Source organism: Squalius cephalus, assembly GCF_949319135.1.
Source record: "Squalius cephalus genome assembly, chromosome: 10".
Classification (NCBI taxonomy): domain Eukaryota; kingdom Metazoa; phylum Chordata; class Actinopteri; order Cypriniformes; family Leuciscidae; genus Squalius; species Squalius cephalus.
Genome location: NC_137131.1, coordinates 30,989,843 through 31,007,166, shown reverse-complemented (window position 1 = coordinate 31,007,166; position 17,324 = coordinate 30,989,843). Strand labels below are relative to the sequence as shown.

At 38.3% G+C, this 17,324-nt stretch overlaps 1 protein-coding gene across 4 annotated transcripts in view; it reads right to left on the bottom strand.

Moving 5' to 3' along the window:
• The window catches only part of mtmr14 (myotubularin related protein 14), a 39,597-nt gene extending 22,492 nt beyond the window's left edge, over positions 1–17,105 (bottom strand). For all 4 annotated transcript variants that reach the window (XM_079883927.1, XM_079883924.1, XM_079883925.1 and 1 more), the window contains exons 1-12: positions 16,377–17,105; positions 15,398–15,546; positions 11,927–12,035; positions 11,465–11,540; positions 8,216–8,276; positions 7,915–8,034; positions 4,943–5,016; positions 4,745–4,815; positions 4,544–4,618; positions 4,030–4,096; positions 3,835–3,920; positions 3,569–3,645 (exon numbers count right to left, since the gene is read on the bottom strand). In XM_079883927.1, the coding sequence (XP_079740053.1) occupies positions 3,569–3,645; positions 3,835–3,920; positions 4,030–4,096; positions 4,544–4,618; positions 4,745–4,815; positions 4,943–5,016; positions 7,915–8,034; positions 8,216–8,276; positions 11,465–11,540; positions 11,927–12,035; positions 15,398–15,546; positions 16,377–16,463 (1,052 nt within the window). In that variant the 5' untranslated portion in view covers positions 16,464–17,105. The remainder of the gene's footprint in view (positions 1–3,568; positions 3,646–3,834; positions 3,921–4,029; positions 4,097–4,543; positions 4,619–4,744; positions 4,816–4,942; positions 5,017–7,914; positions 8,035–8,215; positions 8,277–11,464; positions 11,541–11,926; positions 12,036–15,397; positions 15,547–16,376) is intronic.
• Positions 17,106–17,324: the final 219 nt, after the last annotated feature.

Here is a 17,324-nt window from a genome sequence, read left to right as displayed (position 1 = left end):
TAATAGTGCCAAAAACATTGATTTACTCAAGAAAGAAACAAGATGCTGAAACCAATCTTTAATGCTAAAAAGTTTACATCTATGCAAAATAATCCTTGAAAGATTTCTCATTTAAGGCCATTCCTGTTTGGAATATGTGATTGTGTATTGTCAACAATAAGCAGAAACATTTTGCATTTCCATTTTGTAGTGTGGATCATTCATTTCAACATTTATCCTCATTATCATGTTTAAGAATCTGTTATCTTGACAAATAAGTTATGCTACTGCCCACTGACATGCTTTTAAAGCTATTGTTATCAAAAAATGTTGGCCTTCAAACACCTTAAAATGCACATATGTAGGTCCGAGAAATCCAAATTTTCTCGGGGGAGCATGCCCCCGAACCCCCCTAACTACCTCACATTTCAATGTGTGTGTCTGTGTGGTAATATGGGCTGGTGTGCCAACAGTGCCAGGACTGAATTTTTTAACCAGTCTGCCCCCCTGCATATAGGCCTAAAATATACATTATTCTCTGTATCGAATCATGTTATCTTGTTACCCACCCCCAGCCCCTGATGTTTCGGGCTCAGCCCCTGATGTTTTTAAAACCTAGAAATGCCCCTGCTCATTACAATGGCCCTTAAAGAATGTTAAAAAATAGTAAATGGCCCTTGATAGGAAAAAGGTTCCCCACCCCTGTCCTACGATGTTAAAGTTGTATTGTAAGAGGTTTTGTGGGCGGTTTTTTTGAACCGATAAGTATTACCTCTGTCTTGTCTGGATTTAATAAAAGAAAATTATGCGTCATCCAATCTTTTATATCTTTAACACACTCTGTCAGTTTGGATAATTTAGCGTTTTCATCCGGCCGTGATGAAATATAGATTTGAGTGTCATCAGCATAACAATGGAAACTAATTCCATGTTTCCTTATAATATTTCCAAGTGGCATCATATATATTGAGAATAATAGAGGGCCCAACACAGATCCCTGCGGCACTCCATAGTTTACTGAAGTTATGATCGATTTTTCTCCATTTAAACAAAATGGTAGCGGTCTGATAAGTATGATCTGAACTAGGGCTGTCACGATGTTAGATTTTTCACACCACGGTTATTGTGACCAAAAGAATTCACGATATCGATATATCGCGATATCTATAGAATCTATGGGGCGGGGGCTGGGGCGGGGTAGAAGTTATCAGTCAAATTAATTTTTATTTTGTTTATATAGTTTTTCTTTTTTACCCAACAAACATAAGGATACTGATAAACACAAGGCACATGCATTTTTACTTCTTGCGTAGCCTACTCAATCTATGGCAAATTTTTGTGAAGGAAGACAAGCATGTGAAGTTTATCTGGTTTTAAACTGAAGCCAAACACTGTCTGAAGGTTTCCTGAAGAACTGAAAAGCTCTTAAACCTATTGCCAATAAAGTCATGCAGATAGCAGATTTGAGCAAAAAAATCAAGTGCAAATACAAATACAAAAATAAGATGAGTAAAAACAGGGTTCTTAATTTTAATAATCACCCTTTATTAAATATATGAACACAGAAACCCCCTGTTAACAGTTAATGTCACGTTTCCATCCCATTCCATGACTAGTAAAATAATAGCCGCGTCGCGTCTATGACAACTCGAGGTAGCCTATCGCACACCGGACGCGCACTTTCTCAGTTTATGGCCAGCAATATCATTACGTTTAAGGACATTATGGAATTGAGATAATGTCTGTACTATTTTATGATTATACTGTACAATTAAATACAATAGTTGCTGAGTCTGTCATCTGAACACTTTACCTCAGAGCGTCCGTTAACTGAATGCATTGAGAATATCACCTGAAAATCCGATAACATCAGCAATTTTCATTCAAGCAGCTGATTTCTGTAAATAAATGTAGGCTATATTGCAGCACAGGGTGAAATCATTTAGGATGGTTTGAGACAAATATAATGCAAATTTAATATAAAACTATGTAAATGGCGCTTTGTGTCGCGGCAGGATTTTGAACACGGCCCTGAGCCGTTGCTGGGCGCCGCGGCCGCCGGTGTGTGTCAAGTGTACACTCATACAGAATGTGTTCGAATTTTAAAGACGTGGCGCTGCGCTTCTCGTCCGGTGTGCGACCACCTTTAAGGTGCTGTTTTCTTTGAAGCCGAATAACTCTGTTCTTATTACTGGCGAGCTTACTTTTTTCGGGTGTGGACAGTGTTTCACTCTAGCTGCGCGGGCGCGGACGAGCGCTGCGTCGTCTTCTTATTTGACAGGTGTCCGCGTATGCGATACTGCCACTTGAGAGGTCAACAAGGTACTGGTGCTGTAGCATTTACGTGTCATGTTATCATAAGAGTCCTATTCATTTTAAACATTGTGGTTATCGCCAATACCGGTATATTGTCACACTCTAAATTAACACGATGTCGATATTTCATGCGTTGAATATCACGATTATCGTCAACACCGGTATATTGCGACACCCCTAATCTGAACCAGCTTAATGCTTGTCCTTGAACACCAGTATAATTTTGTAGTCGATCTAAGAGTATTGTATGATCTATAGTATCGAACGCAGCACTAAGATCAAGTAAAACTAATATTGAGATACAGCCTTGGTCAGAAGCTAAAAGTAAATCATTTGTGATTTTAACGAGCGCAGTTTCAGTGCTATGGTGCGGCCTGAATCCAGACAGAAACTTTTCATAGATGTCATTTTCTTGCAAGAAAGAGCCCAGTTGAGCAGACACAACTTTTTCTAGTATTTTAGACATAAATGGAAGATTTGAAATGGGTCTATAATTTGCTAGATTATTATGATCTAATTGTGGTTTCTTAATGAGAGGTTTTATAACTGCCAGTTTAAATGTTCTTGGAACATAACCTAAAGATAAAGACGAGTTAATAATATTGAGGAGAGGCTCTTCCACTACAGGTAACACTTCTTTCAATAGTTTAGTTGGTATAGGATCTAATAAACATGTCGTTGTTTTAGATGAAATGATAAGTTTATTTAACTCTTTTTGTTCTATAGCTGTAAAGCACTGTAATTGTTCTTGCGGGGTGATAATTGAGGCTGAATAATAAGGCGCGATTGAAGATTGAACGTTTACAGTTGTGGTTCTGATGTTTTCTATTTTCTCAGTGAAGAAGTTCATGAAATCATTACTACTAAACTGTAACGGGATATTTTGTTCGGGTGATGTCTGTTTATTTGTTAGTCTAGCCACGGTGTTAAATAAAAACCTTGGATTATTTTGGTTATTTTCTATTAGTTTGCGGAGGTGCTCAGCCCTGGCCGCTTTTAACAAGTGCCAAGAGATGAATGAAAATGTTAAAGAACTGCTCTCTCGGTATATCAGAACTCCTTGCAGTGTTAGTTGTGTGCATTTAGTAATATTAGGGTTAGCGTGATCATGCATTCAATGAGTTTGGTACTTAGTACCATTAAATGTTACCTTTGTGTGATTTATGTTATATTTTAGAGAAATTAAAGTGAAAAGAATTGTGCTTATGCCAGTCGTTTAATACTGGTAAATTCTAAAACACAGATATGTAAGTCAAACAGGAATGAGACTAACCCAAAAAGAAACCAGTCATATGCGATAGTCAGGTAAAGGATCTCAGACGGCTCCAGACTGGCATGAATGGCACCGTCCTATGAAAATACAAAATTAATTCAAACATTGAACTCTTTAAACTTAATAATTGCTAAACATTAGCCACAACACAAAGAATTGTAAGGATAGGAATGGGGGAAGAAATGAGGGTAGTTAGCACTGTGGGGTGAATAAAGTTGAGTAAAATGAGGTCAGATGTAATGAGAGACAGAAGAATGGATACTCACTGCCCACAAAGAGAGTCTAAGCAGGGACACAAAGAGGGGTGTCCTGTCCCAGCCTGATATACAGTGCACCAGTAAACCGTTCTCATCTACAACACACAACAGGCCACAACACACCAAATAGTTATCTAAAACTATACAGACGAGTAAAACCTGTTGTACAGTTTGGTGAGGAAGTGTGTAAATATAATAGTTTACCATCAGAGTTGATGATGTGTAGAAGCAATTTCAGGTAGTTCTGAGTCTGCTGCACCAGGTCCCATGACTGGAAAACACGAAGGCCATAATTCAATTTAAGAACATAAATCTGTGGATCACCATCCTGCATTCTTTATTAACCTCTGTTAAGAGTATTAACCATTAAGCTACACTGTTTATGATAACAATGACATTTTTCAAATTTTTCATTTAATTTTGTGGAGACACCTAAAAGGTACCAGTCAATACAATCCTCTCCCTCTAGGACTACATTTTACTATGTATCACTACGCACTGTGCCTTGGCACCAATTACTAAACTATTTTTGACAAAAACTCTACAAATTCACTCTCAAATTATCCAAAAAGTATTATTGCGTAGTGTAGTTTGCATTTTGAATGTGAAACCTTCTAGCAGAGTTTACATACAGCTTGTGCCGTTTCCTTAAACCCAAACAATTCCTGTTTGTCCATCTAAAAGACAGTCAATAAAGTTGATGAGGAGCTCTGAGAACCTGGTATTCACTCCAGTTCATGTTGAGGTTTCTTGTAAAGCAATCAGGGATTGTCAAAGGAGCATCCACATAGTCCTACACACACAAACACCCAAAAATGATGGTCAGTGTAAAATCAACTTTATTTACTCTGTCCAAACAACAATCTAGCCAAGTATGCAGACATATGAAATTGACTTTGTGTTTGTACTTGGTATGGACCTGATTCCAGTTGAAGACAAGTCCTTCTGCTGTGTAATCTCTGTCTTTATATTCCCTGAAGAATTCACATCCTGAAAACAAGCACATGAAATAACTACTATTAAAACTACAGTACAATGTACTGATTACTGCCATTTAATAAGTAGAATAGAACAAAAACTAAATCAAAATGAGCATTAACTCAAGCAAGATCTACACCTGGATAAGGCACAGAGAGTAGGGTGAAGTCAGCATAGCGTTGGGCCTTGTCCACCTTTTCTGAGGAAGTCACACTGAAGACAAACAAAATTGTAAAGAGAGTAAGAGATCACTGAGAAAGACAACACAACAACACAAACACAAAACACTGTCATGTCATAATGAACAGTGGCCAAGGGTCCAAAATTAACTCCTGCAGAGTGCCAAAAGTGGGTAAATTCTCCATTTGGCCAGGAAAATGCTGAATTTCGCAGTGTCACATGCCAGTCTGACAGGTAATAAGTTCATTGCAGATAATTTGGATTTTATTATGTGTTCTGTGGTGGTACAGAAAACCTTACAGAAGTATGAAGTATGAAAACGTCTCCGGTTACTATCGTAACCTTGGTTCCCTGAGAGGCAGGAACAAGACATTGCGTCAGCTGACGCTACGGGAACTCCTCCCTTCTCCACTTTTGTTTAAATCTTATAGGCTAACGCCAGCTTGGAACAGCTGGCCAGTTGTCGCCAAGTATGCAAATACTGACAGGCTCGCGGGCAGTATAAAATGCATGGGCGCGACAATTGCGTCAGAATCACTACTGAACGCTTACACAACTGATCGAACAGCGAACACGGTGGCTAACGCAATGTCTCATTACTGCCTCTCAGGGAACCGAGGTTACGATAGTAACCGGAGACGTTCCCTTTCGAGAGCGTTAACTTCTACATTGTGCCAGCTGACGCTGCGGGAACTGTATTAAATCTCGCGTGAGAGTAGTGAAGATAAGCCCTGAGAAAACGGAGCCAAGCTACACCAGCCACGGAAAAGAAACAGTCAGCCAATAGCCGTGCCGCTAGGAGTGCTCGCATCTGAAAGGTGGAACTAGACCAATGAGACATCAAAACCCTATCAAAATTTGCATATACAAACAATGAAATGAAAGCAAAGGCTGCACTGATCCAGGGCAGACAACACAATAAGCACTCAAGCATGAAAGTAAAACACAGTGTCAAGGCGGTAGCGGTAACAACTGTATTAAGCACTAGTAGCCATATACACAGAGTCAACAGCATAGCGGTTAACCACTGCGTACAACTAGGACAGTTCACAATACATGAGTAAGGAACTTAACTCACCGAAAGCACTTGAGACGCCACAGACGGTACATCCAGCTTGTAAAATCTGGCTAAGGTGTTCTGAGAAGACCAGCCAGCAGCAAAACATAAATCCTGGATAGACATACATCTAGACCAGGCCCACGAAAAGGCAACAGTGAGAAAAGTGAAAAAGTCTCTGTTTTGATACAGTTCACGTCTTTCCATTAATACAGCAACCAAAGCACATGAAAAGCTGTCCCGACTGAAGGAAGGCGGTCGCGCGATTCACATACATCCTGACAGGGCAAACAGCGCTCACGCGAGGATGACAGGTCAGCAGATAAGCGGGCAGAGGAACATCCTGTGCTTTGAAGGGTGTAACGTTAGAGAGAGACTTAGGCACATGGCCCCATCTCGGCCGGAGAGTAACACTGCAGTCGACGGGTCCGAAACAGATAATATCACAGTCCATGAGAACGTGTGTTAGTCCCCAATGCACTTAGCTGAAGCAAAGGCAAGGAGCAGAGCCGTTTTTTTAGGGAGAGCAGAGCCGTTTCTTAACAGCAATCAAAACCAAGGGCTTGAAAGGCACGAGTGACACAGTGTTGAGTGTATGAGGAAGAAAAGGCTTTTTGTGTGAAGGGATGTGTGCTCTTATTTTGGAACTCACACAAACAGACACAGCATTCACACAAACATTGCAAATGTCGCCTGCAGGAGCAGAGGGGACATGATGAAGAACACGGCGCTTGGGGGCAGGGTGTCTAACAAACTCTCCCCTCCATTTGGATGGTCCGTAGGACGAAGGCTTGGTAGCCGAGCCGTAGCGGCGCAGACTTCTCCGTGGTCCGTGACGCTACATTCCCGGTCTCGTCCACTGCCTACGGCGAACATTCGGCTCGGGCCGGAGAGCTGCAGCGGGCTGCTCAGCCGATCTTAGGCAAGACGAGGTGCTGACGAAGAGAGAGACCTCTATGAGGGCTGGAACGAGCGAAGGGGCAACATTCGTGACTCATAGCCTTCGCGCTTCTGCGCCTCAGAGAAACGCTCAGTAACTGACTACACGGCGTCACCAAAGAGGCTGGAGGGAGTGATTGGAGCCTTTCTTTTTTCAGCCAGATGAAAGGACGGGCACAGATGCACGGCGACGGTCAGCATGAAAAAGAGATTCTGGCGCTATTGTCACGCTCATGTATTTTATACTGCCCGCGAGCCTGTCAGTATTTGCATACTTCGTGACAATTGGATAGCTGTTCCAAGCTGGCGTTAGCCTATAAGATTTCAACTAAAGTGGAGAAGGGAGGAGTTCCCGCAGCGTCAGCTGACGCAATGTAGAAGTTACTGCTCTCGAAAGGGAACCCATTTGAAAAATGGCAAAGTTGATAGTGTTGCCACTGGAATGCATAATGTCACGTGCTGTTATCTTGCATTTACAGTAATTACAACATGGCGTGAATGTAGCATAAATGACAGTAACGTGTTACTACGTTCAGAGGTGTAAATGTGTGCGTTTCTGTAGATTATTCTTCCTCTTGCCCTTTGAAAACTGTGACTGTGCTTTTGTTTTTTTGTTATCTATAATTTAGTGATTGTCCTGCTGTGGAACATGTAAAGTGTGAAGTTTATATTTTAACATTTATGTTTAATCTCTTTGGCACACAATATAGAGCATATAAAAAAATATTTCTGAATACATTGAGAACAATATAGAATAAAAATAAAGATTTCAATGGTAATTGTTTTGCCACATTGGCTGGTAGGCAAAAATTAAATTTTGGACCCTGATATTTTGGGTGTGAAAGGCCTACATAATTTATGGCACACGTCATTCGGAGAATGGCACATTATGTAATTTTTAACAAAAGCATGACTTTAACAGGAAGTTCACTCACTTGAGGCCAAACTTGACCTTCTTCTTCTCCACCATGAGGTCACAAATGTAGTGTATAGACAAATACTTCAACAGCTTAATGTCAGAGCCCCTAACCTTATCAAACAACTGTGAATCATTCCTGTAGAGTGAGAAAGAAAGAAAGAAAGAAAGAAAGAAAGAAAGAAAGAAAGAAAGAAAGAAAGAAAGAAAGAAAGAAAGAAAGAAAGAAAGAAAGAAAGAAAAATTATTCTCACAAAATCAATTAATAATTCGAACATTTGGCTCCTTGTAAGATTGTGTTCCTTGCCAGCTTATCTTACCGAACTGCACAGTCATCCTCCAGAACCTCTTCAGCATCACCCAAGGTGTCATCTGAACCACCTGAAATAGTTTGAGACGAAACCTAATGCAATCCAACAAGTAATTTTCACAGCAACATCTGTACTGCTCCACAGCTTAAGCTCAGTCAATAACTGTAGCAGTTCAGACCATGTGATTTAAATGTTTCAATAATCTCTTAAATGTATTAAAGGGGTGGTTGAATATATTTCACTAACATTAGTTAGTGTGTAATGTTGCTGTTTGAGCATAAACAACATCTGCAAAGTTACAACGCTCAAAGTTCAAAGCAAAGGGAGATATTTTCTTTTAAAGAAATTGCTTTTTAAGGACTACAACAAACAGCTGGTAAGGACTACATGACATTCCTCCCGGGTCAGTGACATCACTAACCCTAAAATTTACATAAAGCCGCCCCCGGGAACGTGATTTATAGATTATCATGACAGAATATGCAAATCAATGACTAGACGATAAATACACATAAGCACCATAAATTCACCAACTAACCATTCAGAAACGTCCTGTTGCATTCTACATGTTGTCACTTCTTCTTGAGTCTCGTCTCCATCATTATCTGAATCCGGTTTGAACATAAAAGGCTAAAAGTTTTTGAAATTTTCAGGACACAAGCTGTTGAAGCTCCGCCCTCTGTGCTGGGAGCAGCAGCTCATTCGCATTTAAAGGAACAGACACTAAACGGTGTGCTTTTGCTCACCCTCAAAAAGTGACAACTTTAACATGCTATATAAAAATATCCGTGGGGTATTTTGAGATAAAACTTCACATACACACTCTGGGGACATCGAAGACTTATTTTACATCTTGTGAAAAGGGCATTATACCACCCCTTTAAAAAACAGCCCCTGGTCTCCTTACATGTGTACCGCAGCGTTAGCAGGCATTACACTTTTTATTCTAAGGTTGCAGGCTTTGCCTTCAAGTGGCTTTGGCTGAACGCTGTTACTAGAAACTCCCGAGTAGTAATATCAAAGATTTTCAGAGATCCAGAAACTCAGGACATCAGAGATTTATTTTACATTTTGTGAAAAGGTCATTATACCACCCCTTTAATGGCGGGCAGTCGTGGCCTAATGATTAGAGAGTCAGACTGGATTCTAAAGGTTGCAGGTTCGATTCTAAATATCAGCAGGAAAAAAATGCTGGCGGGGAAGTGAATGAACAGCGCTTTCTTTCACCCTCAATACCCACGACTGAGCAAGCTACCAAACTTCAATTGCTCCCCGGGTGCCCAGTCATTACCCACTGTGTTGTGTGTGTGTCCACGGTTTTCACTTTGCAGTGTGTGTGTTCACTACTCACTTTTCATAATGTGTTGGGAGAAAATTGCATTTGGATTATCCATGCATTAGTTCTTAAAGTGACAGTAGCCTAAACCTGCTTCTGTCTGAGTCCTTAATATTAATTCAAACAACAAAAGATAAAGAGAAAAATCACTCACTGCTCTTGACTAACTTTAGTATCTTTAATAATGTTTATACAAGGGAGACTATTAACTGTTATTTTACATTTAATTACATTATTCAATTTCTGTAGGTAGTTTTTCTTACCTGAATACTACTGTTAAACCTACCTGACAAAAAAAAAATACTATGGAAGTCAATGGCTACTGTCAACTGTCTGGTTACCAACATTCTTTAAAATATCTTCTTTTGTGTTCAACAGAGGAAAGAAACTCAAACAGGTTTGGAAAAACATGAGGGTGAGTAAATGATGACAATTTTCATTTTTGGGTGAACTATCTCTTTAAAGCAATGTTTATTTCATTTTTATCTTTGTTCTATTGTATTTATTTCTTCTTATTTTTGTTTCTTACTTAATGACTGTTAGAAATTAGTTGTATGATATCCTATGATATTTTGCTAGACTAAAAATAAAACAATTCAGATGACTAAAATATGTCTAACCTAAATCTAAATGGCATTTTAGTCAAAAGACGTTGACTAAAACTAAATCAAAATGTGCTGTCAAAATTAACACTGTCTGCAAGGAGTCACTCACACAGGAAACATTCTGTCTGCACTGTCAGCGATGACATCTCAGATCAAGATCTGTATACTCCATTTAACCAAGGTTGCAAAACAAACTCCATGTTACAAATATGGTATAAAAATCACTTCTACCACTAAAGATTGCTTTATAAATAGTCTTCCTGATCGGTTTCCTCTAGTTGCTCCTTTGCACTTAAAGAAGATTAAAGAGAAAGTTCACCAAAAAATGAAAATTAGCCCATGATTTACTCACCCTCAAGTCATCTTAGGTGTATATGACATTCTTCTTTCAGACTAATACAATCGGAGTTATATAAAAAAATGCCCTGGCTCTTCCAAGCTTTATAATGGGAGTGCATGGGTGTATGTCTTTGGAAGTCCATCAAAGCGCATCTATTCATGATTAAAGTGCTCCACGCGTCTCCGTGGGTTAATAAAGGCCTTCTGAAGTGAAGCGATGTGTTAGTGTAAGAAAAATATCCATATTTAAAACTTTATCGACTAAAATAACTAGCTTCCAGCTGATGGCCGTACGCATCGATTTACGCCAAAAGAGTAACCCTTCAACTTGACGCACAACGTTATGACGGCAATTGACGCCAATTGATCACGGTTCAAACAAACAGGACTGGGCAACCGCGTTCGTCATTACGTTGTGTGTCAAGTTCAATCACTAATATTAGTCTGTATGTCTCATCCTTATCCCGAGGTTACCGTAGTCAGTCGGATCCGGTCCATATCCAGATCAGATGAAGGACCTGCACCTAGACACGACCAAAACGCCTATAGGCGCACATTACTAACGCGCTCTTTAAATAACAAAAAAATTATATTGCGCCATTCACTTTAGACACAGTCTATTTCTGTTGCCTCAAAATAGCAACGCGCCAACAATGCGCCTGAACACACCTCGTTTTCAGACCAACACGCCCATGGGTGCACAAATGGGCACAAATGCATTTGCTATTTAAACAAGGTGGCGCAGGATGTGAAAATGATAACTGCGTCGGACTGAAACTAGCAAAAAACACTTGCATCGCGCTTGCCGCTGCATTGCGCCGGGTGTAAGATAGGGCCCTAAATCTGTATCGTCTAAAGTGCTATATAAATAAAGGTGGCTTGACTTGCACTATTTTTCCATCTTGCAGCTGATGCTGGTACAGCTTGTTTTGGAAAGAGGAACAAACACAGAGCTGTCTTAACTAATAGAGTATGTACCTGAAAAAATGTAGTTGTATCCAGTGCGTCCATAAAGTTCGCCCCAACCTGCTAGTGTGGAGGATCGACACACATGCTACAACAGAGGAGAAAAAAATAAGAGTTTAAGGTTGCCACAACAAAAAAAGAAACACAGGACTCTGGTAAAGCTAAAGGAGGCTTGAAGTTTGTTGTTAGCTCCCAGTAAATTATACCAACCTTTAAAGTCAAAGGCTGATAGTCCAGAACTCAACACTTCAGTACTAAAGATCCCGACAGCCAGATTTTACAATAAAAAATTTAATCTGTTATTGACACTATGATTTGTCTACTATCAATATATTCAAATGTCTAAAAGGGGCATGTCCTGCAAGGATAACATTAAATAAAGGATAGCATGAACATCTGGTAGTCAAAAAAATACTATGAGGCAAACTTTTCAGTGAAAATTTGCCGATTTGATTGGAGTGGCAAGATAGTTACCTTTCCATTGTAGAGGATGACAGGACAGACAAATCTCCCTCTACAACGAGCCATCTTACTACGGTTGACCAAATCCTGCAATTTACTGATCTGCACTGTACTCTCAAAGCTGAACAAAAATGAAGAAAAAGAAGAAAAGAGCATTTAAAAAAAAAACAACTTATAATACACTGGTGACAGACCAAAATATTGGCTGATATTCTACCATTCGATCAACCAAGAACTTTGCCCACTTGATCAATTAACAGAAGTAGACATGAGAATAAAAATTCAATTTCAACATTTAAACATTATGCCAGATGCAAGATTCTGGTTTAATGCTAACCTAATTTAGATCTAAATTAGCATTGTTTTGGATGTTCGGTAAGTTTTGTCTCAAAACAGGCAATACGTCATAAAAGCCGACCAATCAGATTGTGAAGATAGCATCTCTTTGTCTTAAGGTTCGGTGAAAATTTCTTCGGACACTGCAACAGATAAGGCATTACATCATCCTCTGTGTTGCCTTCTTTAAAAACATGAATTTAAAAAGTAACAAATAATAATTAAATCCAAACCGTAAACATATTTAATATACTCTACTTTCCTGCAATGATGAAAACCTGCAGCTTAATTAAAAATAGTTCAAATGTCTTAAAAATACTTTCGTAAGGAAACGATTCTTTTACACTCCACGTAGGGTTTTGCACTGTCTACTATTAATTGTTTTATTTGTTTTGATGCATTCATCTATTCTGTAATGTGATGTGATCCTTAAGTCCCAGTCAGGTCCCCACTGTCCTTTTAAGCAAAAGGGCAAAAAGCTAATAATCAAAACAAAAAAGGATTTAGATATATCTATCATCTATAAACACAAAAGTGTGATTTACATTAAAAATTAAATTACAGCATAAAAAAAATAAACAATGAATTTTAATTTCTGAAATTCTGAGCCATTTGTTAAAGCAGAAATTAGCTACTTCGTTGTAAGAAAAGTAATGTGTTGTCACATAATATGGCATTGATACAATAACAAGCATTAGAAGTAGTGTTGACAAACTGTGCATGTCAGTTTTTTGGTTATAGAACTTAGTCAGGGTAGACGCCACATTGAATTTCATGTGGATGAAAACAAGGCAGTGAGGGAAAGACTTAGTCTTTACCATGGTGTGCGCTGTATACATTTATAGATTATATATTTTTCAAAACTCACAAGCCAAACGAGTTTTTGGCTACTGAAAAGTCTTTTGGAAAGATGTTTCGTCAGCAAAGCAATCAGTTTGTTGTTAAAAACAGTATAACCCATTGAACACACTGTACTTCTATCCCTCAAAGCCATGTTTTCATTCCTGTCGAAAAGTAAATATAGCACTACCCTGACTAAGGTCTATGATCGATGTTTAAGACCTCACACAACTGTCAACAATGATAAATTACATTTCCATTCAAATACCATACTGAAATTATTACATTAAATATTAAGGAATTGTATCTAAAACAAACCATTAAAATTGACATTTTCATATTTTTCATTTCATATTTGACATGCATAGTGAAACCATAGCGCACACACCATTTAGATGAAAACATGAACATGACTCATTGATGTAATCAGTCAGCTATTTTATTCCATTAGTTACTCCTGCTCGGAGGCTTCCATAAACATTAAGTTAATATGTGAGGTGTGTTTCAACAAGTGTGTAATGTTTAAATATTTATTAGCAAGTAAATTGTAAAATACTACATATCTATACCCACAACTAAGCTTTAACTTGCACACAGCTGGTGCAACTGGCCCTTGGTAACCTACTGCACATAGCAAGAATCAAAGTATAAGAATTTTGTGGAGATATGTCATTGGTGCATCATAGCAATATAATAACCATACCACATTGATAATCTTCTTCTTTATGACTAAAAATCATACTATCTTTTAAGAATTTTTCAGAGGAATAATGGAAAAACATAAATATAAAATTAGGGATGCACCGATACCAGAACAAGGCAGATACCGATACTTTCATTTTTGGTACCTGCCAATACCGGTACCTGTGTTTTCACTGCATTTGTAATTTTTAAATATATTAGGTAGAGAAACCAAAAGAATATGAATCTTATTCGTTGATTTAATTTGTTTAGCAAATATATATTTTCTTCAGTTATTTTCATGCTTAATTATGCCTGTTAAAATGTTTTGTACAACCTTCTGTTACTTTCACTGTTAAAATAAATACAATAGAACAAAGATACAAATGAAAAAAAAAAGTGCTTTACAGGTTTTCAGGTAGGTCCAACAGAAGTTTTCAGGTACATAATTTGAATAAAGTAATCAAATGTAAAATAATAGCCTACTGCATAGTCTTCACTATATAAATTAAATTTAGATCAATCTTGATTAAAGTTACAAAAGTCATTCAGTCAAGAGCAGTGAGTGATTTCTGTGTCCTTAAAAACACAGCAGCAGGTTTATTAGGCTTCTGCCTCTTTAAGACCGAATGCACGGATCCAATATACTGTTACACATGCGTTTAACATTTATGTTCACTTAAAGACATAACCAACTACATTTACTAGGATACTCGCAAATACACTTTTTTTACACAATTTTATGTGAATTCATCAGTTCAAGCACAAGGCGGCAGGAAAGAATTCAATGCAGTATTCAAAGTAAACTTCTTGTCTGTAAATGTCCGGTAATAATGTAGGGAACCACTCATTATACATAAATCATGTACCAGTTCAAGTTTTTACTTACATATACGATTTAGTTTTAATCCAAATGACGCATGTGTGCTGAGTAATTGATCAGCAATCCCCTGTGAGTTAAATTTACGCATTTGGCAGATGCTTTTATCCAAAGCGACTTACATTGTATTTCAAGGTACACATTTACATTCTTATCAGTTCTTGCTTCCCTGGGTATCGAACCCATGACCTTGACGTTGCAAGCACCAACGCTCTACTGTTTGAGCTACAGTTAACATTAGTAGCCTAATATGTGCCTCGTTTAACATTTGCTATTGACATAGGCCTATAAGACCAAACTACAAACTTTCCAGCGATGTCTGAGAAAAAGGGATGTGCTTGACAAACTTGTGAATATGCTCCTAGTTTCGCTTATCAGCTCACGCACAGCATCTATTTAGGCTATTTGTTTTACATTCTATTAGTTCAATACTTCATAACATCCTTCTCTGATATATCTATTCTGCTCTCTGTTTGCTCTGTTGTTGGTGTTTCTTTGTCACAAGCACTGTAATGTACACGCTGCGTGGTATCAGTTGTTGGTATCAGAGCATTTTAGAGAACGAGTACACGAGCGCAGTATTGGGCAGCAATGGGCGCGATATCGATACTGGTTTCGGTATCGGTGCATCCCTATATAAAATGCTGCTTGCTGAAATTCACTTTTCCCCAATATTACTACTATTACTATTAGGCTATGTCTACTGTGTGTCTTCAGTAGATTAACAGAGATGGTGATGTTATTACCTCTCTTTATTATTGTCTGAAGATTCATATTCCAGAAACACAATCTTCCGTGGGTAGTGACCACACACCTCCCCATTGGTGTTGTGGATGATGCTATACTTGTAGTCCCGGTCAAACAGTTCCAGATAGCGCTTCTCTATTCTTTCTATCTGAAAATACATATAAAATACATTAAGCTTTTAAAGGCTTTTTATAAGAAGCAGCAAGTTCAAACACTCTAATTTTAGTAAGAAAATAAAAACTAAAGTATTTTACTTTTTTGAATGCTGGAATTTAATCATAAATGTCAGCAGCAAAAAATAATTGGTAAATAATATGAGTCCTCTTATATACTTGTGTTTGTATTGTATATTTGCGTTTCCTTAAATTGTGACTTCTTCTCATCACTCATTTACAAGGATGTTACACCATTGTAAAGCATTCACACTGATTTTGGCCTGTAGGGCCATATGAGTGTCCGTGTGAGTTCAAATTCATTTCAGAGAGCCGGGGTTCCGTTAATTTATTGCTTGGCTTCTGAACTGTATGTAGAAAAAATGTAGAAACGAACTTGAAGAAAAACATGTATAAGGTATTTTTTTTTTCTCTGCTTTAAGGGTGATTATGGAAAAAAAAAACCTGACTCATGAAACCAGTTTCCCTTTGGAAGTTCCTTACAGTCACATGAGCTGCCAACCTAGATAATATTTACGGTCCTGATTATTATACATGATTACTATTAGTAATAACGTGTAATTTATGTTGTGACATTTTCTAAATCATTCATTTTATTTATTTATGTATTTGTTTATTTAGTTGCTTATATTTCATTTGAAATGTGTATACATTTTTTTTTAAATCAAATTAAACCAACATGAATACATGGATTACATTTATAAGAATGTGGGAAGTGTTTTTCTTTATCAAGTCAGTGACCCATTTAATAGCTGCTGTGCATTATGGGAAAGAACTGACTGATGCTTGACGTGTTCGGTCTTACCCACGGGGTGACCTCCTTCGCTCTGAACTGGCTCTTAGAGAACTCATAGATCAGATCGGTTATCTCCTCGCTCCTGCTAGCCATCATCGAGCACGCGCCGTCACCCGCCTTCTGCTCGATTCGAACCCGCCCTTCCTTAAATAGCGCAGCTCCCTGGGGCCGAGAGGATTCTCCAGGCCATCCCTTCAGGACAAGCTTCTTCCTCACTGCCCGCTTTAAGGCGCCGGGGCCGGAGCCGGGGACGCGTCCTGAGTTCAGGGTCCTGGCGAGATTATACCCCTCCACAGCACTGGTGATCAAAATAGCCCGTTACCAACGGTACTATAAGACACGAGAAAGACTTCAAGAATTCCTACCGCAAGTAATTCTCCAATCGGCAAAAATAAAAGTATTGTCCGTTTATAACGAAACCCCCGCTTTGGTTTGTCTTTTATTTTTAGAGCTCACATTAGAACACTGCATCCCACAAAGTAATCTCAACACCGGCCACCAAAACAATCACAGGAAATCCGCGCGACATGTCTTCAACTTAATTTTGATATGGAGACAAATCATTCATTGTTGTTTACAAAGCTAAAACTTTCGGATGTTTTAAAAGCATACAAAAAACGGTTTTGTAATATTGCATTGAAATCTATCCGTGTTTGGATATAGCCTAGGAACTTTAACCAGGGCCAGTTAGTAAACAGGAAACTGACGTGATCATGTGATCAATACTTCCTGAAATGTGACGTCAAGCGTCGCTGAGCTATCTATTGTCAATTTCAGCCAAGATCGTTTGCTCTTGTTTTTATCCAAATGTTTAAATAAGTATTAGATTCAATAATCGATGTAAATCAATCTAGATTCGTGAGAAACAGTTATATATTTAATAATATTACATTTATTTTCAATCATATTGATTATTCTGACCTTATTAGAATAAATTATATTTTATCTTTTTTTTTT